Genomic DNA, 27,396 nt, shown 5'->3' with positions numbered 1-27,396 from the left:
CTTGGTTTCTGACTGTTTACATATTAAAAAAAATTGATTTATAAGAAATATGAGATGTATGCTGTTTTAAAGAAATTTGATAAAAGCTAATGTTAAAGCAGCATTGCTTTATATTTGTTTTATTTTGGTTATATTTTAGTGCATCAAGCAGTAGTTTCATTCACCAGCTCACCATTATCTGCATATTTAGTAATCTCTTTAAAATAATGTAGCAGATTCATGAGGCAAGATTTTCCTTGTGTAAATTCATGCTGGTTGTGTCCCATAAACCTTGTCTTTCTATATGTTCTGTGATTTTCTACTTTAGAATAGTTTCCACGATTCACTGATCACCCCTGGAGCTGTTTCTAAAGATTGGGAATATTGTTGCGGTCCGCTCCGCGACCCTCACGTCCTGGCCCTTACCTCAAGGTTCCAGCTGGGCCACTCGATGCCTGAACCAGCTCCATGAACGTCTCCACGGGGGAGACGACATTACCCTGGGCTCCTTAGGGTGTTGTGATCTTCCTGCAGGCAGTGCCCTATCCCTGATGCCAGGCATATTGTGATCTTCCTGCACGCAGTGCCCTATCCCTGATACCGGGAGTGTTGTGATCTTCCTCTCTGCACTGCCCTGTGCAGGATCTCGAGAGCTGTGATCTTCTACCTTGCAATGCCCTATCCCTGATACCGGTAGTGTTGTGATCTTCCTGCATGCAGTGCCCTATCCCTGATACCGGGAGTGTTGTGATATTCATGCATGCAGTGCCCTATCCCTAATACCAGGGGTGTTGTGATCTTCCTGTTCGCAGTGCCCTATCCCTGTTACTGGGGGTGTTGTGATCTTCCTGCATGCAGTGCCCTATCCCTGATACTGGGAGTGTTGTGATCTTCCTGCATGCAGTGCCCTATCCCTGACACCGGGCATGTTGTGATCTTCCTGCACGCAGTGCCCTATCCCTGATACCGGGAGGGTTGTGATCTTCCTTTCTGCACTGCCCTGTGCAGGATCTCGAGGGCTGTGATCTTCTACCTTGCAATGCCCTATCCCTGATACCGGGAGTGTTGTGATCCTCCTGCATGCAGTGCCCTATCCCTGATACCGGGAGTGTTGTGATCTTCCTGCATGCAGGGCCCTATCCCTAATACCGGGAGTGTTGTGATCTTCCTGCACGCAGTGCCCTATCCCTGATACAGGGATAGGGCACTGCGTGCAGGAAGATCACAACACTCCGGGTATCAGGGATAAGGCACTGTGTGCAGGAAGATCACAACACCCACAGTATCAGGGATAGGGCACTGCATGCAGGAAGATCACAACACTCCCGGTATCAGGGATAGGCACTGCATGCAGGAGGATCACAACACTCCCGGTATCATGGATAGGGCACTGCATGCAGGAGGATTACAAACTCCCGGTATCAGGGATAGGGCATTGCAAGGTAGAAGATCACAGCTCTCGAGATCCTGCACAGGGCAGTGCAGAGAGGAAGATCACATCACTCCCGGTATCAGGGATAAGGCACTGTGTGCAGGAAGATCACAACACCCCCAGTATCAGGGATAGGGCACTGAGTGCAGGAAGATCACAACACCCCCGGTATCAGGGATAGGGCACTGCGTGCAGGAAGATCACAACACTCCGAGTATCAGGGATAGGGCACTGCGTGCAGGAAGATCACAACAATCCTGGTATCAGGGATAGGGCACTGCGTGCAGGAAGATCACAACACCCCCGGTATCAGGGATAGGGCACTGCGTGCAGGAAGATCACAACACCGCCGGTATCAGTGATAGGGCACTGCGTGCAGGAAGATCACAACACCCCCGGTATCAGGGATAGGGCACTGAATGCAGGAAGATCACAACACCCCCGATATCAGGGATAGGGCACTGCGTGCAGGAAGATCACAACACCCCCGGTATCAGGGATTGGGAACTGTGTGCAGGAAGATCACAACACCCCTGGTAACCAGGATAGGGCACTGCGTGCAGGAAGATCACAACACTTCCGGTATCAGGGATAGGGCACAAGTTCTAGTCACATTGACTGATCACATTACTTTTTTTGTCAAGCTACCAACCGTTTCCATTTCCCATCCCCCATATATTGTCTGTGGGAACCTTGGTAACAGCAATAAATAAGAGGGCAGCCCATAGGAATACATATTCATTCCTAAACTGACCTTAACTGCCTTGAAAAGTGTCAAATTGTATCATTTTCTGTTAGCGCGCACTAACTCCCGTTAGTGCGCACTAATCGGAAAAAACGATTTTTTTTACTAAAATATCATGCCAAACACGATTTTCTTCTCCTGCCAGATGATTTCGATCGTTAAGACAATCGGGCACACGATTCACATCCCTACTGTTCGGTGCCACTGGATAACTGTAACGGTAGGCAAACTTGCTGTATACAGTTTGCTTCTTGTAGGTTGGAACAGGTTTGATTTGATATGCAACCAAGCTATTCAAATTACCCTAGCTCTTAGAACAAATATATGCAAATATGCCTGAAGAATATTCATGTGGCTATCCTATAAATCAGATCTGTACATGGTCCTTGAAGAACAGACTTGTGTACCTCTCATCTGAACTATCAGTGATTCTGAACACTACTGTTACTGGGATTCTTTTGTTTTGGCACTGGCCAGAGTAACTAGTGCCGGTTACTATATGTTGTCCCAGCAGTATTGACAGGGAAATCTTAAACTGTTGCAAGAGAGAAATTTTAAAAGCAGGAGCATTAAATACCAGAATTTAATCGAAACTTGATTCTCGTACTGTATGTCAGAAGACACCTCTGAAAGTTCAAAATTGGGACATTTCTTCCTATCTCCTGTTGTCTTATGTATGTGCAGCCCCCTTCCAGGTCAGCTTTTGGGCATGGAGACACATGGGGAGAGTCACAGACCATGGAAGACCCCATGACCTCCTGGAGTTCCCACACAGGGGGGGAAAGAGTCTTTTCAAGGCCCTTTGGGTTTTTTCTCTGTGGGGCCCTTCTGCACACCAATCCAGTCACACCAGAAATCACTTTTCATTCCATTTCTGTCATTCAAAATTAAGTCCAACAGTACCTTAGAAGGTATCACACCACACTGTACACAGTCCAAAAACACAAAAATAAACAGATTTTAGTCTCTTTCACTTCTTTACTCTTACCCCCAAACAGGTCAGCTCTTGGGACAGGTACCCTTCCTCCCTGGGCCCTCCCATTACCTTTTGGGTCTGAAGATCCTCTCAGTTTCTCAGTCTCTCTCTTGTCTGTGTAGTCTCTAACTGCTGGATTTAGTCAGACAGCACTCCTAGGTACTTTCTGTCGTAGATCTGCTCCTCCAGAGGGGAGGAGCTAGCAATCTGTTGTAAATCTGCTGCTCAGAGTTAGCAATCTGTTATCGAGCTCCTCCTGTAGGGGGAGGAGTTAGTAGTCTGATATGGATCTCCTCCTGGAGAGGGAGGAGTTAACAATCTGTTATTTGAAATCCCTTTCAAGCTCCATACCTCCAACAGACCAATGAGAGAAATCTACAAAGGTGCGCTTCAAGCCCCTCCAACCAAAGCCACTCGCCTCATCTCGACCAGGGACCGAGCTTTTTCGACAGCAGGCCCAGCCATCTGGAACAACCTCCCCGCAGAACTCAGGCTGGAACCTTGCCTGCTAACATATAGGAAAAAACTCAAAACTTGGCTGTTCCGCCAAGCCTTCCCGAATCCCTCGGACACACATTAGATGATTAATCTGCTCAAGAGCAATGGAACCTCGCTACTCCTCTAAATACCTCATTCACATTAGTTCGTCCTCTAATAAGTGGACTAACACTAGACCGGATTCTGTTATGTCTCTCTTGTATTTAATCTAATTTAATACCCTCTTCGGGCCTTTTTCTTCCAGCTGCCTAAGCTTCCAAGTTCACGGTCCTCGTTAAATGTAACTTTTGTTTCTTTGATTATAAAAAAGTTGTTCCTTCCGTTATCTACCCCTGTTCGATGTAAACCGATCTGATATGGTATTTAACCATGAAGGTCGGTATAGAAAAATGCTAAATAAATAAATAAATAAATAAATAAATTATCAATCCTTGCTGCTAGGATAAGTCCGCCAGGGAGTTAGCAATCTGTTATGGATCACCCTGCCAAGGGGAAGAGCTAACAATTGTAATACTCCGTAGACGGAGTTAATGATCTGTGGTGGGTTGGCTTCCCACAGAGTGGCAGTCGGATAATACCGCTCTAGTAGTGGAAGGAATGACACTTGAGGTAAATTGGTGAATTCCTGGCCCAATGGCAGATGACAGCACCCCCAGGAGGATATCCTGAGAGGGACTACCGGCTAGGCTGGAGTATGGAGACAAACACAGATAATTCTTTATTAGACAGGAAGTACAACCACCAGAGGTGGCAGTAGTGAGCTGATGTTCCCGGCAGGGCTGAAGTCCCTCAGATACTGGAATTGCGGTTTTTGGGTTGCTGAGCTGTAGAGAGAGACTATAAGTGAGTAGACAGGGTATGCTGGATACATAACCAGTAGTAGATGATACACTCACAATTGTAGAGATCTGTAATGGCTTCTATGCAGCAGAGTCTTCAGTATATTCAGGAACAGGAGCCGTAGGCAAGTGCTGGTTCCTATATGCAGTCTGGAGTGAGAACTCACAATATCTGTGTATGAGATGGCTTATAGAATAGAAGAGAGTCTTTGGAGGGTTTTAGGAACATAGGCCCTCGTGGAGCGAGTACCGGTTCTTATCTGCAATCTACAATAATGACTCACGATCTCCGTACCTGCGATAACGTCTTAGACAGAAGGGAGTCTTCGGAGATTAGGAACATAGGCCCTCATGGAGCGAGTACCAGTTCCTATCTGTAATAGAACTCACTGTGTTCATGTCTGCGATCGCTTCCAGGTAGTAAGGAGTCTTCTGAGCATTCAGGGACATAGGCCCTCGTGGAGTGAGTATGGGATCCCATCTTAGCAATCTGAAATCAAGAAGAGAGAGCGGGGCCCCCGAGGAGCGGGTACCCCTAGGTAAGGTTGTGGAGGCAGAGCAGCAGAGAAAGAATTCCCCATGCTAATTCGATTTGTAGTAGCAAGCAAAGACCTTTTAAGGTGGAAGCGGATGATGTCACTTCAGGGGGACACCCCCGATGTTCGCACCCTTGCCGGTACAAACTTTGGAGCGTGCATGCGCGCCCTTACATCATCAGAAATATGGTGGATCTGCAGCATCAGTCCAGCCCGGGGATTCCAGGAAGTACAGCGAGGAGAAGCCGCAGCAGCATCTGTCTGTCAGACCCGAAGGGAGTCGCCACTAAGGTAGAGAGGGTGGAGCGAGGGCGAGAACAGGCACGAATGCAACACTTTCTTAGGGCAGGTTGCTTCTTCCGGAACTTTCCAAGACAATCTTCTGTACTGCACCCTGTCTCTGAAGAGATCCTTTCTTTCTGGGAGTCCTCTTTATACAACACTTTTCTGGATTCTCTGGAGACCCAGGATTTCACCTCTCATGCGCTCTGGAACTTCCATCTTCTTTCAGGCACCCCATTGTTCCAAAGGATATCAATCCTTCAGGTCCTGTCCCTGTAGAGCAGAGCTTTCCAAACTTTTCATGTTGGTGACACACTTTTTAGACAAACATAATTTCACGACACAGTAATTCAGTCTACTAGTAAACCAGAGGTTAAAGGTTAAACGAACGAAACATATTTCGACAATTTATGTATGTTTCCTTAAATATATACATAAATAAAATGTTTCACGACACAACCTATCTCATGAAAACCTTAAATTTATATTAAAAATATATATTCCAAGATTCATGTTATTGTTATAATTTATGAGAAACAATAATAAAACAAATTGTCTGTCCCCCACACACTCATATCTCTCCTCCCCCCAGCACATGTCTGGCCCCCACACACTCATATCTCTCCCCCTCAAGCACATGTCTGTCCCCCCAGCACGTTTGCCCCCCACTCACTCATCTCTCTCCCCCCCAGCACATGTCTGGCCCCCACACTCATGTACCTCGTCTTTTTGATTGTTGCCAGTTAAGTGCTTCACTCCCTTCCATGATCACCAGACACTGCTGCTTGCAGTCAGTACTCCTCATGGCCAGGCCTCATCGGCAGCAGCAGCCAATGCAAGGACGGCTGGGCTCGTTCCACCCACCAAGCCCCCCAAAAAAACGCGATTGACAGCAAAAATCACCCAATAATAAGCAACCCATAAACTGAAAAAAAAAAGTGAATCTCTAGAAAAAAAAAAGCCCAAACTCGCATCAGAGTTGACCGGGCTTGCGCGACACACCTGCACACTGCAGGCGACACACTAACGTGTCCCGACACACAGTTTGGAAAGCTCTGCTGTAGAGAGACAGACTCACCAGTGTGTCTCCGCAAGGAGAAACATTTTCTCCCTCAGCCCTATGCTAAGGCTGAACTCCCCCGTGTCATGTGGGCACAGGAATTTCATTAACACACAGACCCCTCCCAATGGGGAGTATAATGATCCTGCCTGCTAGGCAGTCCCCACCCCCCTGCCAGCATAGGTCCTCACAGAACTCTCTCCCACTCTAGCCATCACCTTAATGATCCTATGACTCAGCAAGGCCAGCCCTGTTTAGCCCTCCCTCTCCCACAACTCATCGAGTCTTGTCTCCTTTAATTTGCCTACTTTGCCTTGTTACTGAATGGTCCCTGTGGCCTGCTTGTCTCACCTTGCCTTGTCTTGTGACCTCCATAACCTTCTTGCCTTGCCTTGTGGCTTTCTAGTCTTTGTCTGCCTTGCCTTGTGACCTGCTTAGGCCTCCTTGTCTGTTTTTTCCTTGTCTTGTCTGATATGTACCTTGCTTTGCATTAGTTTCTGCCACATTAGTTTGTGGTAGTATAATCTACCACATTAGTTTGTGGTAGTATAATCCTTGCCCTGTCCTCATGGTCCTGTCCAGTCCTAGTCTTGTTCTGACCTGCCTGGTCCTTGTTTTGTCCTGCCAGGTGAGTCCCCAACTGGTCCTGGTCCTTGTTTTGTCCTCCAGTGTGAGTCCCCAACTCCCACCTGGTTCCCCTGTGCTTCCTTGCCTTGCCTTCCCTGTTAGCTTCCTTGGGTTAATCTTGTTTATGACTGGGACTGTCTCTGACCTTGACCTCGCTTGTTCACTGCCTGCCCTGACCTCCTTTTGGGCACTGATCTTGTTGTTTGCTACCTGTCCAGACCTCTATCAGCTATGTACTGCTCCTGGAAAACCTTGCTGGCCACCAGAACCTGTGGACTCAATCCAAGGAGGAGGTGGCTGGTCAGGCAGAAGACCATGTCCAGCTCTGCCCAAGTATTTGGGCTTGCTCCTGGTGAGGGAATTCTCCATCCAGCTGGTTTCCTACTCCATTACAGGGAGTGGTACATTACACATTACATTACACTAACACATCTAGAGGCAGGGTCTGGATGGAGACCTCTGACACACACTGTTGGCAGGATGACCAATTGAGCCCACATTTGCATACCACTGTTAGGAAGGGGCAGATTTTGGGTTCCTTTTACATATGTCTGATGTACAATTGCAAAAACAAAACAATTAATAGAAAAAGCGACAGAGGGAAGAAAGGTGTACTGTTCTTAGTTTCTCTTTCTAATGTTTAAAGTTTTCCATTTTCTCTGTTAAGCCTCACTTAAACTTGGCACTTTTCCCAGATCTTCCCAAGGCAGACTTCTAAATCCACAGATTTTGCTCAAAATTTATTTTTCTTTTATTAGTAACATTTCAGATTTAGTCAAAATATCTCAAAGTATTTTAATTTGCAACAACGATACAAGTTAATTTTATAAGAATGATTATAAAATGTGAAATATTAAACAAAACATTTGTTGTTTATATATATATATATATATATATAAAAATGTATGCTGAAACATGACGCCCTATAAGTGTGTGTATGTATAAATGTATTTATGCAATGTGGGCCGGATTTTAAAAGGCTTACACGCATAAGGTACGCGCGTAACCCTTTTAAAACTCCCCTGCGCACGCTGAGCCTATCTTGCATAGACTCGGCGGCGCGCGCAAGTCCCGGGGCTTGCAAAAGGGGCGGTCGGGGGAGTGATCAGAGGGCGTGGTGTCACATCGGGGGCGTGTTCAGGGGTGTGTGGGCGGTCCGGGGCGTGGCCGAGTGCCCGACTATCAGGTCGATACAGTAAAGTGTGCTCCGTCGGAGCGCACTGTCACCCTGCTCTGGACGCGTGTTTTCCCTTACCCCTTATTCAGTAAGGGGAGGAAAACACGCTGCCCACCCGCGGCACCTAATAGCGCCCTCAACATGCAAATGCATGTTGATGGCCCTATTAGGTATGCCCGAGCGATCCAGTAAGTAAAATGTGCAGCCAAGCCGCACATTTTACTCTAAGAAATTAGCGCCGCCCAAAGGTCGGCGCTAATTTCTTCCGGCGCCAGGGAAGTGCACAGAAAAGCAGTAAAAACTGCTTTTCTGTGCACCCTCCGACTTAATATCATAGCGATATTAAGTCGGAGGTCCCCAAAAGTAAAAAAAGTAAAAAAAAAAAAAAAATTTTGAATTCGGCCCACGGCTGTCGGGCCGAAAACCGGACGCTCAATTTTGCTGGCGTCCGGTTTCCGAGCCCGTGGCTGTCAGCGGGCTCGAGAACCGACGCCGGCAAAATTGAGCGTCGGCTGTCAAACCCGCTGACAGCCGCCGCTCCAGGCCAAAAGGAGGCGCTAGGGACGCGCTAGTGTCCCTAGCGCCTCCTTTTCCTCGTTTGCACCGCGTCATCTCATTTGAATACTGAATCGCTCGCACCGGCCAAGGGCCGGTGCGTGCGCCGGGAGAGCGGGCGTTCGTCCGCTCTCCCACGGACTTTACTGTATCGGGCTGACAGTGGCCTGTGTCGGGGCCTGCCGTGCCGGCGAGTAAGTTACTACTGCTTGGAGGCAGTAGTAAATATTCGGATAAAGGTAGGGGGGGGTCTAGATAGGGCCGGGAGGGTGGGTTAGGTAGGGGAAGGGAGGGGAAGGTGCGGGGGGTGGAAGGAAAGTTCCCTCCAAGGCCGCTCTTACAAAAGTACGCACGCGTGCTGTCTTTTAAAATGTACCCCAGCGGGTGCATAAACTTATTTATGCAATCTTACATTCTGTTATATTCCAATAAAATTGATTAATACAGATTACAATGCAACATTCATGTTCAATAAAACAGACAGTACAACACAGTTTAAAATTTACTCACTCATAAATCTGTCAGAACAGTTTTTAGCTTTAACCTAAATTTCAAGTAGTTTTATTTATTTAAAAAGTTTTTTTATACCGGTATTTAGTTATTACCGTCATCGATTTATAATGCAAAAAGCTTATCTAACTAATAGAAATACATCAAAATAAAAATATAGTGATCAATGTCTTCATTCACACATTATTAAGAATAATTATCAAATTACAATTCCATTTTAAAACTTAATTCATACACATAAACATTGATCCTCACAAATGCTTTTCAGTTGTGGTATACCTGACTTTTTCATGCGTTTAATATTCTTGTCATGCTATACTTTTTTCAGCCTCAAATGCCTGTTGGTATAGCCATGTTTTAATTTTTTTCTTAAACTGTACCACATTTGATTCCAATCTTAATTCGGTTGGTAAGTTGTTCCAAATTTTAGGGCCAGCCAACAATAGAGCTCTTTCTCTTACAGATGTTAGTTTTGCAGATACCAAAGATTGAGTCAATAACAGGCCTTTATTGGCAGATCTTAAGTTTCTCTGCGGCTCGTGTAACCTTATTGCTGTGTTCAGCCATTCTACCTTCTCACTGTGAATAGCCTTATGCAAAATGCTTACCGCTTTATATTGAATTCTCTGTTCTATCGGTAACCAATGTAGTTCCATCAGGACAGGGGTAATGTGTTCTTTTCTATTTGTCCCAGAAAGTATTCTTGCGGCTGAGTTTTGTAATATTTGTAGTGGACGTATGGTGGCGTAGGGCAAGCCCAACAATAATGCATTGCATTAGACTGTAGAAGAAAATATTAAAGCCTGCAACACGGTTCTAAAATCTTTTGCATCTAGTAATGGCTTCAGTCTCCTGTTTATTTCCTCCCTCAATTTGCTTGGCAATGCATTCCACATTGAAGGTCATGTGAAAGAGAATAATCTATCCCTGGATTCCTACATCTTCTAATCTATGAAGTAAGGAATTACAAGTAAATTTTGAAATGTTAAACTTAATTCTTGAGTAGGAGAATATATTTCCACCAGACTGCAGAGAAAATGTGTTCCTTTACTATAAACAATTCTATGCACTAATGTAGGAATTTTAAATTTAATTCAGTGATCAATAGGGAGCCAATGCAACTCTCTTAACCAAGGGGTAATCCTTTTCATATATCCTGTTCCTGTTATTATCCTGGCAACATTCATTACAAGCTGTAAGACTCACAGTAATTTTTTAACCATTTCAAGATGTAAGGAGTTGCAACAATCTAAATAACTTAAAACTAATACCTGAACCGCTTGTTTTAAAATCTTTAGATAGAAAAAAAAATCTCAAAGAAGGATTACAAAATGCCATTTTTGCTCCCTTTTTATCTGCAGTTTAAGTGTCAAACAAGAATCCAATAGTACTGTTAATTATCTTAATTGAAAAGACACTGGTAATATTTTATCTAACAACAGAGGTCTACTTAACTTCAATATCTTTTTTTCCCTTCAAATTTCAAGCTCAGACTATTAGCACTCATTCATTTATTTATAGTTTTAAGACAGAAGTCCCCAAACTTTCAAGAGAGGACACATAAATAATTTCAAATCACCAAGAGGGCCTGGGGGTCCCCCTCTAAATTTGCTCAGCAAGGAAGGGGGAGGGCAAAGTCCCCCCTCAGAGTTTGCTGGGATATATGGGGGCCGGGGTTCATGTCTGGCCCTTTTGAGGATTTTAAACACTGGTTTAGCCAGAACTGATTTTTTTTTGGGGGGGGGGGGGGGGGAGAGCCACGATTAACATGGGTGGGCATTAGGTATACAGAACTGAGCCCTACTAGTTGTATTCTTATTTATAAATAATCCTTAGTGTATAGATTTCGAAGTAGTCTACAACAGCCATCATGCATCATGAGTGACATTATTAACTAATATTTCAAGCACTTACCAACATTAAGTTCTTGGAAGAGAAGTCCATTCACTGCTATTAATCAAGCTGACTTAGAGAATAGCCATTGCTATTTCTGGCATTAGTAGCATGGGATCTACTTAGTGTTTGGGAATTTACCAGGTACTTGTAATCTGGGCTTGATGGACGCTTGGTCTGACCCAGTATGGCAACTTCTTATGTTCTTACATGCTAGCAGAAATACAATACCTCAGTCACACACATAGAACGCAGGCTGACCCTTACCTAAAAGGTCAAGAATTTACATCAGGCATGGATGTTGTTTAAAATATCATCTTGGAAGCCCAGACCAGATGTATTCCATGCATTAAAGAAGGTGGAAGAAAATCAAAAACAAATGCTGGCATGGTTAAAAGGTGAGGTGAGAGGCTATTCTTCCCAAAAGAACATCCTTCAAAAAATGGAAAAGGGGATCTGAATGAAGAAAACAAGAAACAACATAAGCACAGGCAAGTTAGTTGCAAAACATTCATAAGGAAAGCAAAGACAACATTTGAAAAGAAGCTTGCTGTTGAAGCAAAAACTCAAAATAAAAACTTTTTCAGGAACATTTGAAGCAAAAAGGCTGTAAGGGAGTCAGTTGGACCATTAAGTGACAAGTCTTCAGAGGGACAGTTGTGTTAGGCTGGTGTAGCAAAAATGACAGGAATTGAGTGGCGCCTTATGGACTAACCAATTTATTAAAGCATGAACTTTCGAAGACGAAGTGATATACAAGAGATGGGTAAAATATATACAGAATAAAGAGAAGGCATTGAATTCAATCCCACCATAGCCCGAAGAAAAGAAGAGACCCCAAAACTCCTCCTTCTTCCTGCCTGCACAACCCTGAAAGAAAAAAGTTGCCGAAGCCACGCGGGCAAGAAGAAGAAGGAGCGTTGGCCCACATGCAGAAAAGAAGCAGTGTCTGTGGAAGGGCCGCTGCGGATTCCATCTCTCAGAAGCCCAAGAAGAGGAGGCCCAGAGGGGAGAGGAAAGCTAAGGCCCTTTAGAGAGGGGGAGAATGTGTTAGTGTGAGTGAGTTAAGAGCATGTGTGTGTCTGTGTGTGTGTGTGTATGTGTGTGAGAGAGACAGCATGTGAGAGTGAGAGCTGTATGTATGTGTGAGAGATAGCATGTATCTTCCCCAACACACATGGGATTTCTACCCATAAAGATTCTATTGTTCATTTAGGGCCGGATTTTATAAATGTGCGCGAACGCGTACTTTTGTTCGCGCACCAGGCGTGAACAAGAGTACGCGGGATTTTAATAGATACGCGCGTAGCCGCGCGTATCCATTAAAATCCGGGGTCAGCGCGCACAAGGCTGCCCAAAATCGGTAGCCTGCGTGCGCCGAGCCGCGCAGCCTGCCTCTGTTCCCCTACCTAACCCACTCCCCCGGCCCTATCTAAACCCCCCGCCCTAACTTTGCACGCGCAGGCCGGCAGCCCCGCTCCGTGTTCCGGTCCCAGGGGCTGGTCCGGACGTCGTGGCCACACCCCCGGAACACCCCCGGGGCGAAACCACGCCCACGTCTCCGCCCCCGAAACGCCGAGTCACGCGCGACACGCCCCCAAAATGCCACGTCACTCCGGGCACGCCCCCGACACGCCCCTTTTACAAAGCCCCGGGACTTACGCGCGTCCCGGGGCTCTGCGCGCGCTGGTGGCCTATGCAAAATAGGTGCGCCGGCGCGTGAGGGCCCTGCGCACGTAAATCCGGCCGGATTTACGCGCGCAGGACATTTAAAATCCGGCCCTTAGTCTCTTGCAGGATCCTTATCCTGTTGGAATCTGTCATCTATGACATAAAGTGCCACACCTCCCACCAAGTTGCTCTTCCTTATCATTCCGATATAATTTGTACTCTAGTATTGCTTTAACCAATAGGATGTCCTCCTCCCAACATCTCTCTGAGATACCATTTAAGTTTATCTCTTCATTCACTGCTATGTACTCTAACTCTTCCATCTTACTTCTTAGACTTCTGGCATTGGCCTATAGACATTTCAAAGTATGTTTTTTTTTGTTTTTCAGTTGACAGGGATAATTTTGCATCTTTTAGCTCAGGTGATTCGTTACTTATAGGCACATAGAGTACTTTTGCTTTTATTGGAACCTCTCTGTTGGGATGTCCTAATTCTTCTGCTTCATTAGCATCCTTCAAAGATACCTTCCTCCGACCCATGCCCTGCTGAGTGATTGTCGACTTTCCCCTTTGTTCTCGTTTTAAAAGCTGATCTATTTCCTTTTTAAAGATTAATGCCAGCAGCTTGGTTCCACCTTGGTTAAGGTGGAGCCTTTCCCTTCAGAAAAGACTCATCCATCCCCAAAAGGTTCCCCAGTTCCTTAAAAAACTGAAACCCTCTTCCTTGCACCATCTACTGCATTGAAACTCTACAGCTCTGCCCGCCTCTGGGGACCTGCGCGTGGAACAAGAAGTAGTTAGAGAATGCTACCCTGGAGGGTCTGGATTTCAGCTTTCTACCTTAGAGCCTAAATTTGGCTTTCAGAGCCTCCCTCCCACATTTTCCTATGTCATTGGTGCCCACATGTAGCACGACAGCTGGCTCTTCCCCAGCACTGTGTAAAATCTTATCTAGGTGATGCTTCAGGTCCACCACATTTGTATCAGGCAGGCATGTTACTAGGCAATCCAGCTATCTACATTCCTAATAATTGAATAGCCAACTATGATGGTTAACCTAACCCTTTCCTCTTGGGCAGTAGCCCTGGGAGACACATCCTCAGTTTGAGAAAATAATGCATCACCTGGAGAGCGGGTCCTTGCTATAGGATCTCTTCCTGGTGCACCAGGTTGATGCTCTCCGACTAGGAGACCTTCCTCTAAGGCAACACCAGGGCTGTCAGACTGGAGTTGGGACTTAGCTACTATGTCCCTAAACGTCTCATCTATAAACCTGTCTGACTGCCTCAGCTCCTCCAGGTCTGCCACTCTAGCCGCCAGAGATTGGACTCGTTCTCTGAGAGCCAGGAGCTCTTTGAACTGGGTACAAACATACAAATTGTCACTGGTAGGTAAAATATCATACATGCGACATTCTATGTAGAAGACTGGAAGGCCCCCCTCTCGCTGTTGGATTGCTACCTTCATCGTAATTTTGTTACGTTCTTAGTTAAGTTTAGGTTGCTAAGAGAGTGGGAATGTGTAAATAAGAGTCCTTTAAATTTATTGGTATATTCACTATTAATCTGGTAGTGACCTGCAATGGGATAATTAAATTCTTGTTAAGACCAGGGGCAATCCTGTGTTTTAGATAAAAGGCCGATTGATTTTTAATGTGAAATTGTCACCTGCCTATAAATCAGATGGATTAGCTATGGGTGGATGGGAGGGAAAGACAAACACATACAACCCCTAAGCTTTTTCCTATCTTTTGGCTAGGTTTTTTATAACACACACACACTCTAAAAAATATACTCCAATATGCCTTGCTTCAAAACGATTTAATTTCTAAAATTTCCCTAAGCAATAGTTGCTAATCCTCTTCAGCCACCAGCAAGATGATCCTTTTCCTCTGTGATCTCGCTGAAATAAGGGTTTCTGAGCTCTTCCCCTGCAATATATCTTGTGCTTATAAGGCAAGTTAGTAAAAAAACAATCCCTATGGTGATTTACACTTCGGTTACTTAGCCTGAGTGACTCATTGCTATTCTGTCTAACAAATGTTAGCACCTACTCAAATCAATCCCACTATTCTAACACCTTTTCAGGGTGTGCAAATGTTTGCAACATTTTTACTTAAGTATACACAACTCTAGGCTATTACCTACCTTTTGGCTAACTTTTTATAACAAACACACAAACTCTAAGCCTTTACTACATTTTGGCTTGCTTTTTTCAACAAAATACACACACACACACAAAAGAATATATCCTAATAGTTTACCACTCCCCAAACCTTTAGGGGTAGATTTTCAAAGGGTTACACACGTAACCCCGAAAACCTGCTCCTGCACATGCCGAGCCTATTTTGCATAGACTCGGCGGCATGCACAAGCCCCGGGTCGCACGTATGTCCTGGGGCTTTGAAAATGGGGCAGGGAGTGGATGTGGCACCGGTCCGGGGGTGGGACCAAGGCCTCTGGCACAGCAGCTGTGCCGGGGGATGGTGCGCTGGCAGCCGGCCAGCGCGCACAAGAAAATTACTTGAAACAAGGTGGGGGGGATTTAGGTAGGGCTGGGGGGTGGGTTAGATAGGGGAAGGGAGGGGAAGGTGGGGGGGGGGAGCAGAAGAAAAGTTCCCTCCAAGACTGCTCCAATTTCGGAGTGGCTTTGGAGGGAACGGGGAAAGCCATTGGGGCTCCCCTAGGGCTCGGCGCGTGCAAGGTGCACAAGTGTGCACCGTTGCGCGCGCCAACCCCGGATTTTATAACATGCTGGGTATCCCACACAAATGAACCCCGCGTGCGCTTCTTTTAAAATCTATCCCTTAAGTTCTAAAATTTCCCAAAGCAATACTTATCAGTCCTCTTCAGCTACTAGCAAATGATCCTCTCCTCTCAATGCTTCCACTGAGAGGAGAGGATCATGTTAGTGAGAGCACTGAGATGATAGGATCATCTTGCTGGTGGCTGTGCTGAGAGTGCATCAGTGCTGAGATTGGGAGCCATCCCTTGCTGGTCAATGGTGCTGAAGAAACATTGGCACTGAGAAAGAAAGAAGCTGAATTTTTCTGTGCCGATCTTTTGTGTGTTAAAGTATCCTGTGAAGTAGCAGTTTCTGCATGATCTTTTTGCATTGAGACACTTTGACTCTGATGGAGAGTTCTTGTCTCCTTTGGAATCTTTGCACTGAGGTTTAGCTCCGTCATGGTACTGGACTTGAGTAGACTTTGACCTTTTGGTTCTTGTCTTTCCTTTTGTATGTTGTAGGAGTCTGAGGCGACTTCAAAATATCCTGAAGCTTGCACTCACTATACGTCAAGGCTCCTGGGGATATGCCTCTGTAGACCGAACACACATTCATGTCATAAGATGGGCCTAAGCACACAAACATCTGTCATGCAGATTGAGAATGGACTTTTTAAAATTACATTTTGAGCACCTTTTTGAAGCCAGGCTTCCTTTTAGCCTTGGCAAAATGAGATTGTGCCAAATCAAACTCAATTTTGAAAAATATATTTATTTTTTGGAGAGTTGCAAAAAAGTGCAAATGATAAAAAATAAAGCTAATAACGAAAGAACTAACAATAAAAGAAACAGACAAAATGAGCAGCTTGAAGATAGAGCAGAATTACATTCTTTTGCTTGGGTGGAAATAAAATGACTGAGGAGAACTCACACTCTATGATGGCTGTACAGCAAACTCAGTGCATTGTCAAACTTTCAGAACTGTAACAGTTTTTTTTTTCTTTCTTGGCACCATCGGGAGTCATCACCCTACTTGTGTAATTGATTATGTCTTGCTTGCCCACAGAGAAAATTCAGTCTCACTAAATACAGCATGCAAGAAAGAAAGATTTGCATTTAGTTTTTGTAGAATGTACATGACCAATTCAGTGAAAGCACAGAATATATTTCACACATTTGTATCATGCTTATAAAGATATCATCACTAAACATCAAATGCTACATTTTTTTGAAGCACAGAGGGCATGTTACTAAAATAAATATGGAAACAGTTCTCAGAAACAGAACATCTCTCATAACTCAAGAAGGCCTGGGGAGGGGGGACGAGCAGACTGAATCTGCCTCGTTAAGAAGGAGCTTCCATCTTAAGGGAAGTGGGCAAATTATGGTTCCATTCTGCTGCTGTTTCCCCCCACCTTGGGCGATCTCCCATTTGGTCTGTGTGTAAAAGCCACAAACTAAAATGTTTGTGTGTGTTTAAGGGGGGGGGGGGCGGAGCAATTGGAACATTTAAGCTAATTATTTTTGACTCTACTCTGGACGTTAAGATCCAATTGTGTAGTATTCTTTCCACTGGTTATTTTAAGCTTCATTTCCTACATCATTTAAGTTCCCTCTTGGATGTGGGAGACTTTAGAGCAGTTGTCCAAGCTTTCATTCTGTCAACGGTGGATTCATTGTATGTTAGTTACCCCAAAATCACCTGCGAGTTCTGCATTCGTTGCAAAACTCAGCAGTGCATTTAGTTACAAAAGGTTCTCCCCGTGAGCATATTACCCCCCCCCCCCCGAACTGTGTCAGATTCATTGGTTGCCGATTTTATATCAGGTGAAATTTAAAGTGTTGATTCTGGTTTTTAAAGGCTTCTCTTACAAAATTATTTACATTTTATTTACCTAGTCAATCATTACTGTCCGCTAATCAACAGCTTTTAGTGATCCCTTTTAAGGGGCAAATTCGACTGCAGACAACAAGAAATTGCTCTTTTTTCGCAATTGGTCCTAAACTCTGGATTGATTAACCAGTCGAATTGTGGATGTTGACTGATTTAAAAGTTTTCAGAAGACAGCTAAAGACTCTATTGTTTAAGGAAGCATTAATTGAAATTTTTTATTGTATTTATTTTATGTTTATTTTTTTGCTGTATGTTACTCTTGTGATCTGCTTAGCTTGAATTTTCATTAAATGCAGACAAGAAATATTTTTAAATAGGCAGCTGGCAGAAGCCCACTTCTCCCTTTTATATAGTAAAATACAGTGTCTTAATGGTTCAGACTAAAAGGTGAATGTGCATTTTTTTAAGCTGGGGCATTCAATGAGTTTATAAGCTGCTTTCAGTATGACTGTGCCTGTGAAGCAAATTAGGGGGGCTTCTTGAAACCTTGTGCTGAATGCGAATCCCCTAATAAAGTATAATGAGAAACACTGTTAAGAGTACAGGTGGGTAGCCTCTTGCAGCCAGATGGTGAAGATAGACCATACCCAGCACAGCACTTTGAGTGGCATATTGGCCCAGATTGACTAGTCAATATGAGACAGCATTCAACAAATGAGTAGTGCTCCCTCAGTGTTATGACAGTAGTGGTCTAGTTCTATAAATCTAGTAATTCAGTAGACAGGAGAGTACAAATGCATTGGTTTTTGTCCTCTCAGGTTATGTACCTCATGTTTATATTTAACTGCAGTATTTTATAAATTAGGGTATGTTTTGTAATAAAACTAGATCCTTATTACTCTACACATCATTGTCTGAGCAATATTTGGCATGTGAAGGGGTGAGAGGTAGATGGGAGAGACAAGAAGGCTGTTAGTAAGGTTAGGGGTCAGGATGAGCAGACTATGGCTGCCTCGTGTGACTTACTGTAAAACAGGAGCACAGGAAAGATGTGCATAGACTTAAATTGTCCAAAACATTTTGTGCTGTTCATGTGTTAGATTTAACTGCATTCATAAAATCACAGACAATTCTTTTCAACAGAATTTACATTGCCCAACATGGACCATGTTTCGAGAAATTGCGTCAGGAGGGACCAAATCTTGGTTACAACTATTTGAAAAAGTCAATTGCACATGAATATGAATCTAACACATGAACAGGCCAAAACATTTTGGACGATTTAAGTCTATGCCAAATCTTTCCCTGCTCCTATTTGAATTGTTGGTTTGGCTTTCCACCTCTACTATTGTGACTTAAAACAGATCATGGTTCTTCATGGTTGCTGCGGTATAAGTGTGTGACTGTTTAAGGCAAACAAAACCAGGACAGCATTTATGATATACTGGGGTAGTTTCAACTAGTGACTAAAACTGATACTGACTAAAATTAATACTAGCAATAGTTAATTATATATTAGACCATAGGCCTATCTTGATGTTTCCCCTTGGTATGTATAGAGATGTAGTACTGATTCCTGTAAAAAAAAAAAAAAAAAAGTACACTTTCAAACATACAGTGCAACTGGAGGAAACCAAAACTAGTTCAGCCTATACTAAGTACAGTGGAGTCATCTGGTAACCCTACTTACGAAACATCATAATTTTTTATTATCTATACATACATATCCCCATATGTGTATGAAGAGAGAGAGTATTATTTCATGGTTAATTTGTGAGCAGGCTTTCCATAAATAATTTGAGAGTTTACTTAGCATGAATTATTCAACTCTTTACCCACATGTGATATGTAGGAATAAAACCTGTGTCTGTTGAACAGCTATTGTATATTCCCTCCTCTCACTTTTGCTCTTTTCCCTAAATACTTAAATATAAATGCATTAAAACTTCAGTGTGAAAACATTTGCATTGTCATAGTAACTAAATAATATACCCCAAACTTAGATGGATTATGTTGTAACTATGATTTATTGTGTTTACCAGGATGAAAACTGATTTACAGATTGATGTTCAGGAAGGAAGGACACTGTATTTTTTTTTTATTTATTTTGTATTTAAACTACTTTGGTAAGAGAACAGTTTGTACTACAGCCTTGCATATAACAAATTATTTGAACATAAAATAGCTACTTTTCTAGTCAGTTAATAGCAAAACTAGGAACATGAGAGAAGATATTTAAATTCGAGTAAGGATTATGTATGAAAAAGTAAGTATTTCTGAGAGCTCATTATCTGGTAATTACATGTAAAATTATGTGAAAATGTGTTTTTATGATTGAAGACATGAGTCTCAGGAAATGACAGAAAACTGGAAAGATATTGATACTGTATATTGTACAATATATATAGTAAATACTGTATATCAAACAAAAACTTGGAGCAATGAAAAGATTTGAGGGTCTAACATAGCTCTTATTAAGACTTCAAGGAGTTGGTTGGGGATAGTATAGATATGCTCTTCTGCACATTTTCTTGGCTTACACAGGAACTTGGCATAATAAAAGCCAAACTTTCAGCTAGGATTGATTTTATCTTGAAGATATTTTATTCATTGTTCAACAAATTATTCAGAAATATTATACTTGTAACAATATTTTGATTACTGTTAAGATGGGTTATTAGTTAATATCTTTTATAAAACTTAACAAGTTCAAGCATCTGTCTAATGTTATGTTTTTCTGTTCTCAGCTAATTTCATATTCTGCTGAGTCCAGTCAATGATTACATCACTTACTGAAACAATAAGATGTCAGAGTCACCAGGAAGGTGGGAATCATGGTTCATTTACATATCAGATAAAATCTGCAGTAAAGTTTCAGTACAATATTTAGCATTACTGTGCTTAGTGATTTTATATGTCTAACACAGCAGTTAAGCTTACACCAATTGTTTTCAAGGTATGTTGAACTGCTGTTTAATTCAAAATAGTAAATTAAAATAATTCTCCCCCAACATACATATAGAGGCTGATGTAATAACCTTCGATATTTTCTGTGGGATAGCAGCTGCTTTGTGTGCAGTTTTGCTACTGATGCTAATAAGCTCCAAGGTCATTAGCATTAGTAACAAAATTGTGCATACATGATTTTATAGACCTATATCATATGTCTACTCAGCTGTCTCTTCTCCAAGCTGAACAGTCCTAACCTCTTTAACCTTTCCTCATAAGGGTGCCGTTTCATCCCCTTTATCATTTTGGTCGCTCTTCTCTGTTACTTTTTTGAGATGCAGCAATCCGAATTGCACAGAGTACTCTAGATGTGGTTGCACCATGGAACAGTACAGGGATATTCTCCCTTTTATTCCCTTCCTAATAATTCCTAATATTGGGGGTCATTTATCAAAATGTGCTAAGGCTTTTTCGCATGCGTTAAGGGCTTAAATCATGCGAAAAGCCCCATTAACGCATGCGATAGCCCCTTACCACATGCGTAGGCCCACCTAGTAACTCGAGGTGAGGGTTAGGTATCAGTGTAGGGGGTTAGGGGCCCCTTTGACATTCAATGTTAGATGTACGAACAGAACAGTGGTCTCTTGTGAACATTTGATGACCCTCGGAGTGAGGAAACTCAATCCAAGATGAAATTTGTACAATGTGTCTAAATATTAGATTTTCATAAGACGCTTGTCAGCACTGTTTTCAAACAAAGATATGACTCAGAATTTTAGTTAGAACAAATATAAATTTAATATTTCATATCTTTGGAAGCACAGGAGCCATCCTTCAAGATGGGCATAGCAACACTGTGTCTTCCAATATCTTGTGAAAGCTGTTATTTTATACTTTCAAACCATACCTAGAAAATGCTTGTAGGAGAATCCTTTACACAATATTACAGTGTCATACCCTGACCTCTTCTAACCTGAAAAACAACTTCCTCCCACCTTGAAAAGTTCCTTTGTCTTAGCATTACTTTGAAGTATTCTGTTTCCTTCTGATCTTCTGTATTTTGTAAATAGATATGTTTGTGTTTTGTTGTTGGTTCCAAGCCTTTAATTAGTCTTGACCTCCGGGAATCTCCAGTTCACCTGCAATCTTCAGTTCACCTGCTTCTTTCAATGAGATAGGAATCTGTGAGAACCAAGCTTGTATTATGGTTTCTGTGAGAACCAAGCTTGTATTATGGTTTAGATATTACCATTGATGACCTCCTGGCCTTTAATTATAGGCTTTGCAGAGCCTACAGGTTTCTCAGATCTTTTCCAAAGTCTTGAATCTGAGGTCAGTCAGAAGTTCACTGTATCCCAGCAGTGTCAGTGTGAAGCAGCCTGCTAAGGATTCTGGGAATGGCTAAATGAACCAAAGTTCTGAATCAAATCTTCATTATATCAAATGTTCTCTCCATCTAGCTTAATGTTACCCAGGTAGAGAGTCCATCAAGCTAGGTTGAGAGAACATTGTACAAATCTCAACTTGGAGTGAGTTTCCTCACTCCGAAGGTCATCAAATGTTCACAAGAGACCACTGTTCTGTTCATACATCTAACATTGAATGTCAAAGGGGCCCCTAACGCCCTACACTGAAACCTAACCCTCACCTCGAGTTACTAGGTGGGCCTACCATAGGGATACAAATACCTATCTAGGGAGTTGACATTATGGCCAGGCTCACTCAATCACTCACTCTCTCTCTCCCCCCAGTGGTGGTTGGAGGCTCTCCAGGTGCTTACAACTACTAAACATGGTCCCCTCAGTGGTTATATGTGGGAAATACAACAGGTCTGGCTCCTATCACAATGTCTGATAATGTTATCACAATTTGCACCAACTTAGCTCTTCACATAGGTAATTAGCACAAATTGCAATAAAATGAACATTTGCATAAACCACACCCCTTATGCTATCACATGCGATACCACATTTTGATAAATCCAGGCCATTGTTTGCTTTTTTGACAGCCTCCACACATTGAGCTGAGGATTCCAACATATTATCCTCAACGATGCCTAGATCCTTTTCCTGGGTAGTGACTCCAATAGTGAACCTAATATTGATAACTATAGTTTGGATTATTTGTTCATCACTTTCTCTTGTCCACATTAAATTTCATCTGCCATTTGGATGCCCAGACTTCTAAGGTCCTCCTACAATTTTGTATCATCTGCAAATTTGAAAACCATCACTTGTTTCCTTTACCAGATCATTCATAAATATATTAAATATTACCACTTCCAGTACAGATTCCTGTGGCATTCTGCTAATTACCTTCCTCTATTGAGAAAACTGACCATTTAACCCTTTGCTTTGTTTTCTATCTCTTAACCAATTTACAGTCCACAATAGACTTCTATCCCATGACATTTTAATTTTCTCAGGTGTCTCTAATGAGGGCATTTGGATTTTCAGAAAGTGTATAACCGATACACTATTTCTCACAGGACAAGCAGGATGGTTGTCCTCACAAATGGGTGACATCGAGGATGGAGCCCACCACGGAAAAACTTCTGTCAAAGTTTAACAGAACTTTGACTGGCCCCTACTGGGCATGCCCAGCAAGGCACTGACCCTGCAGCCAGCAGGGGTCTCCCCTCAGTCTTCTTTTTTCCGCGCAGCAGTTGCCACGCGGTGAAAGGAGCTCTTCTTACCACGTTCCTGACAGGAATTCGGTTTTTCTTTCCGAAGAAAAATTTGCCCCTCAGGGGTCTCCCTTCGACAAATTTTTGTCACCTTCGCGGACTCCGGTAAGTTTTTTGCCGTTTTTCATCGACTGCCGTCGATTTTGGCCCTCAAGGCCTGTTGGCACTTACCGATCCCGCGGCTAAATTTGGCCCTAGGCCATGGCGACGGGGTTCCATCGTTGTCCGGACTGTACCCGGACTATGTCAATCACAGACCCCCATAGGGTTTGTGTTTTGTGTTTGGGTAGTGAGCATGATGTCCTGACTTGCACCAAATGTGCCTTAATGACACCTAAGGGTCGCAAAGCCAGGATGGAGAAGATGGGGCTCCTCTTCCATGCACCCACCCCAACGCCATCGATAGCATCGACGTCATCGGAACCGGCACCGTCGAAGTTGCACCACCATCGTCAACCCTCCGGTGACCGTCCACCATCGATGACTTCTCGGCCGTCGACTCCTGTCCCCTCCCCGGATGGGCGAGGAGACCGAAAGGACAAGCATCGCCATCGACGGCACAAGTCTCGGCCTGTCGAGGATCCACAGTCATCGACCTCTGAACAAGCCGAGCCACCGACTAAGAGGCCTCGATCAGACTTGGCACCGTCCACGTCTCGTTCGCAGGCATCGAGGAAACCCTCACCCTCTCGGGGTGTGGGAGCCATGATCCCACCGGTTACGGTGGTCCCTCCGGCTCTGCCTCAGCCTCCCTCTCCCGTCGAGCCGGGTATTGTTACCCCTGGTCTCCGGGCAGAACTGGACCGGCTGGTCCAGGAGGCCATCGAGAAAGCGATGCAAAGGTTCCAACCTCCACCGGCACCGTCTCCGGCACCGATTCCGGCACTGCCTCCGGCACCGACTCCGGCACTGACTCCGCCACCGAGGAGGGAACCGTCCACTGAGCCTCTGGTGGAGGCGCTAGCACCGCTACTACACCGCATGGAGGCACTTGTACATGCCCTTCCATCGATGATTCCAGTAGCACCGACAGCGCCACCGTCTCCGACAGGATTCTCATCGGCAGGAGAAACACCGTTCCTGATTCCCCCTTCCGGGGTGGTCCCATCGGTGCCTTCTCGTATATCTCCACCGATTTATCCTTCGGCTCCATCGATTCCAAGACCGGCACCGATTCCATCGGCAGCACCGAAGCCCTCGATGCCATTCCCAGTACCACTTGCAGCACCGGTTCCTTCAAGGTTTCCTTCGATGCCTTCGGATCCTCAGCCAGGTCCGTCAGGGCTTCAACCCCCAAGTGATCCCTACGATACCTGGGGTGATGATACATCTTCTGACACAGATTTACCATCACCACCTTCTCCTACAGAGAGTAGAAAAAGATCTCCTCCAGAGGATCTCTCCTTTATTAATTTTGTAAAGGAGATGTCAGACATTGTACCTTTTCAGCTGCAATCTGAGACCGATGACAGACACCAGATGATGGAACTGCTCCAATTTTTGGATGCTCCAAAAATCATCGCTTCCATCCCCATTCACCAGGTGTTTCTGGATCTCTTAAAGAAAAACTGGGAATCTCCTTCATCTGTGTCACCAGTTAACAAGAAAGCTGACTCCACATACCTCGTCCAGTCAGCACCAGGCTTTCAAAAGCCTCAACTGGATCATCGCTCTGTTGTGGTTGAGTCCGCTCAAAGAAAGGCCAAGCGTCTAAAGCCACACTCTTCCACTCCACCTGTCAAGGACAATAAATTCCTGGATAGTGTGGGACGGAAAGTGTACCATGGAGCTATGTTGATTTCTCGCATAGCTTCATATCAACTTTACATGACTCAATATAACAGAGCCATCCTTAAACAGATGCAAGATTACGCTGACACATTACCGGACCAGTACCAGCCACAGCTTCAAGCCCTTCTTAACAAAGGGTTTGAGGCGGGGAAGCACGAGATCAGAACGGCTTACGATATCTTCGATGCTTCCACAAAAGTTTCAGCTACTGCCATCTCGGCCAGACGTTGGGCCTGGTTAAAGTCATCCAACCTTCGCCCAGAGGTCCAGGATCGTTTAGCGGATTTACCCTGCTTAGGGGACAATTTGTTTGGAGAACAAATTCAGCAAATTGTAGCTGAATTAAAAGATCACCACGAGACGTTGAAACAGCTTTCCTCTGTTCCGTCTGAGGTTTCCTCCAAACAACCACTTAAGAAGGACTCTAAAAAGTCGTTCTTTCGGCCACGTCGTTACTATCCTCCATCGGCCAGGCCTCGTCCAGCTCGATCCTCTACCAGACCTCAGCCACGTCAGCCTAGGAAACAAAGGCCTACTGTAGCCCCTCCTCCTGGGCCTGCGGCTGGCCTTTGACTCCCCTGTAGGGAGCACATGCCAAACCCCTCTTCCAGACATCCCTGTAGGAGGTCGACTGTACCATTTTTTACAAGCTTGGTTGCAGATCACCTCAGATCAGTGGGTACTAGCAATTATCGCACAGGGTTACCACCTCAACTTCATAACTCTTCCGACAGACTCCCCGCCTCTTCAAGCGTGGAGTCTAACCACCCATTTGGCTCAATTACAACAGGAAGTATCTCTTCTTCTGCAATCAAATGCTATAGAACCCATCCCTCCCTCTCAACGAGGGAAGGGATTCTATTCCAGATACTTCCTAATACCAAAGAAATCAGGAGGACTACGTCCCATTTTGGACCTTCGAGCCCTCAACAAATACCTTCAAAAAGAGAAGTTCAAAATGGTAACCCTTGGCGCGCTGCTCCCTCTGCTACAAAGGGGGGATTGGCTGTGTTCTCTCGACCTCAAGGACGCTTATACTCACATTGCGATCGCAAGATCCCATCGCAAGTATCTGCGCTTTCTGGTAGGCCGCGACCATTATCAATACCGGGTATTGCCTTTCGGTCTGGCATCTGCTCCACAAGTCTTTACCAAATGTCTCGTAGTGGTAGCAGCATTCCTACGGAAGGAAGGTGTCCACGTCTACCCCTACCTGGACGATTGGCTAATCAGGGCCTCCACCCAACAGATTGCCCAGTCCTCCCTAACATTGACAATTCAAACACTCCTTTCCTTAGGGTTTCTTGTTAATTACGAGAAATCTTGCTTAGTCCCATCTCAAACCTTATCCTTCATTGGGGCAGACTTGGACACCTTACAGGCAAAGGCTTACCTTCCTCATCAGAGGGTTCACACCCTAATCTCCCTAGCTCGCCAGCTCCAGTCTCAAAACACTGCCACGGCTCGCCAATTCCTCATTCTCCTAGGTCACATGGCATCCTCGGTCCAAGTCACTTCCATGACCCGACTAGCCATGAGAGTAACACAATGGACTCTACGACACCAATGGATTCAAGCTTTTCAGCCTCTGTCCTCCATAGTCACTGTTACACAAGCGATGCGCCTGTCTTTAACCTGGTGGACGACTCAGGTCAACCTCCTTCAGGGCTTACCTTTTCTCCCACCGGATCCGCAAGTAATCCTAACCACCGACGCTTCTCACATCGGTTGGGGAGCCCATGTAGACGACTTCCAAACCCAAGGGTTATGGTCAAAACAGGAAGCCGAACACCAGATAAATTTCCTGGAACTTCGAGCAATCCGCTATGCGCTCCGAACTTTCAAAGATCATCTATTCCATCAGATAATCTTAATCCAGACGGACAACCAAGTGGCCATGTGGTACATAAACAAGCAGGGAGGCACAGGATCCTTCCTTCTGTGTCAGGAAGCTGCGCAGATTTGGGCGGAAGCCCTCTCCCACTCTATGTACCTCAGGGCCACTTACCTGCCGGGAGTAGACAATGTATTGGCAGACCAGCTGAGCCATGTCTTCCAACCACACGAGTGGTCACTCAACCCTCTCGTAGCGACCTCTCTGTTTCGAAAGTGGGGTTTTCCCCGCATAGACCTCTTTGCGTCCCCTCAGAACCACAAAGTGGACAATTACTGCTCTCTCATTCGGAGCCAGCACTCTCGGCCGAGGGATGCGTTCTCCCTCAAGTGGACAACCGGTCTGCTCTATGCATTCCCTCCACTTCCTCTTGTGTCAAAGACTCTCGTGAAACTACGCCAGGACGGAGGAACCATGATCCTGATAGCACCTTACTGGCCACGCCAAGTATGGTTTCCAATACTCCAGGATCTCTCCATCCGCAGGCACATTCCTCTGGGAATGGACCCGCATCTGCTCACTCAAAACGACGGATGCCTCCTCCATCCCAACCTCCAAGCCTTGTCCCTGACGGCATGGATGTTGAAAGGTTAGTCCTTCAACCATTTAACCTTTCAGATTCCGTTTCTCATGTCCTAATAGCTTCACGAAAGCCTTCCACAAGAAGATCTTACTCATACAAATGGAAAAGGTATACATCATGGTGCACTTCTTAGTCCCTTGATCCCCTTTCCTG

At 44.5% G+C, this 27,396-nt stretch overlaps 1 protein-coding gene across 2 annotated transcripts in view; it reads left to right on the top strand.

Annotated features, from left to right (window-relative positions):
• The window catches only part of LOC115099305 (potassium voltage-gated channel subfamily D member 2), a 131,997-nt gene that overhangs the window by 67,207 nt on the left and 37,394 nt on the right, over positions 1–27,396 (top strand). For both annotated transcript variants that reach the window (XM_029616873.1, XM_029616872.1), the window contains exon 2: positions 20,088–20,165. In XM_029616873.1, the coding sequence (XP_029472733.1) occupies positions 20,088–20,091 (4 nt within the window). In that variant the 3' untranslated portion in view covers positions 20,092–20,165. The remainder of the gene's footprint in view (positions 1–20,087; positions 20,166–27,396) is intronic.

Source organism: Rhinatrema bivittatum, chromosome 9, assembly GCF_901001135.1.
Source record: "Rhinatrema bivittatum chromosome 9, aRhiBiv1.1, whole genome shotgun sequence".
NCBI lineage: Eukaryota > Metazoa > Chordata > Amphibia > Gymnophiona > Rhinatrematidae > Rhinatrema > Rhinatrema bivittatum.
Note: the sequence above shows the minus strand (reverse complement) of the source record. Positions and strands in the feature narration are given on the sequence as shown.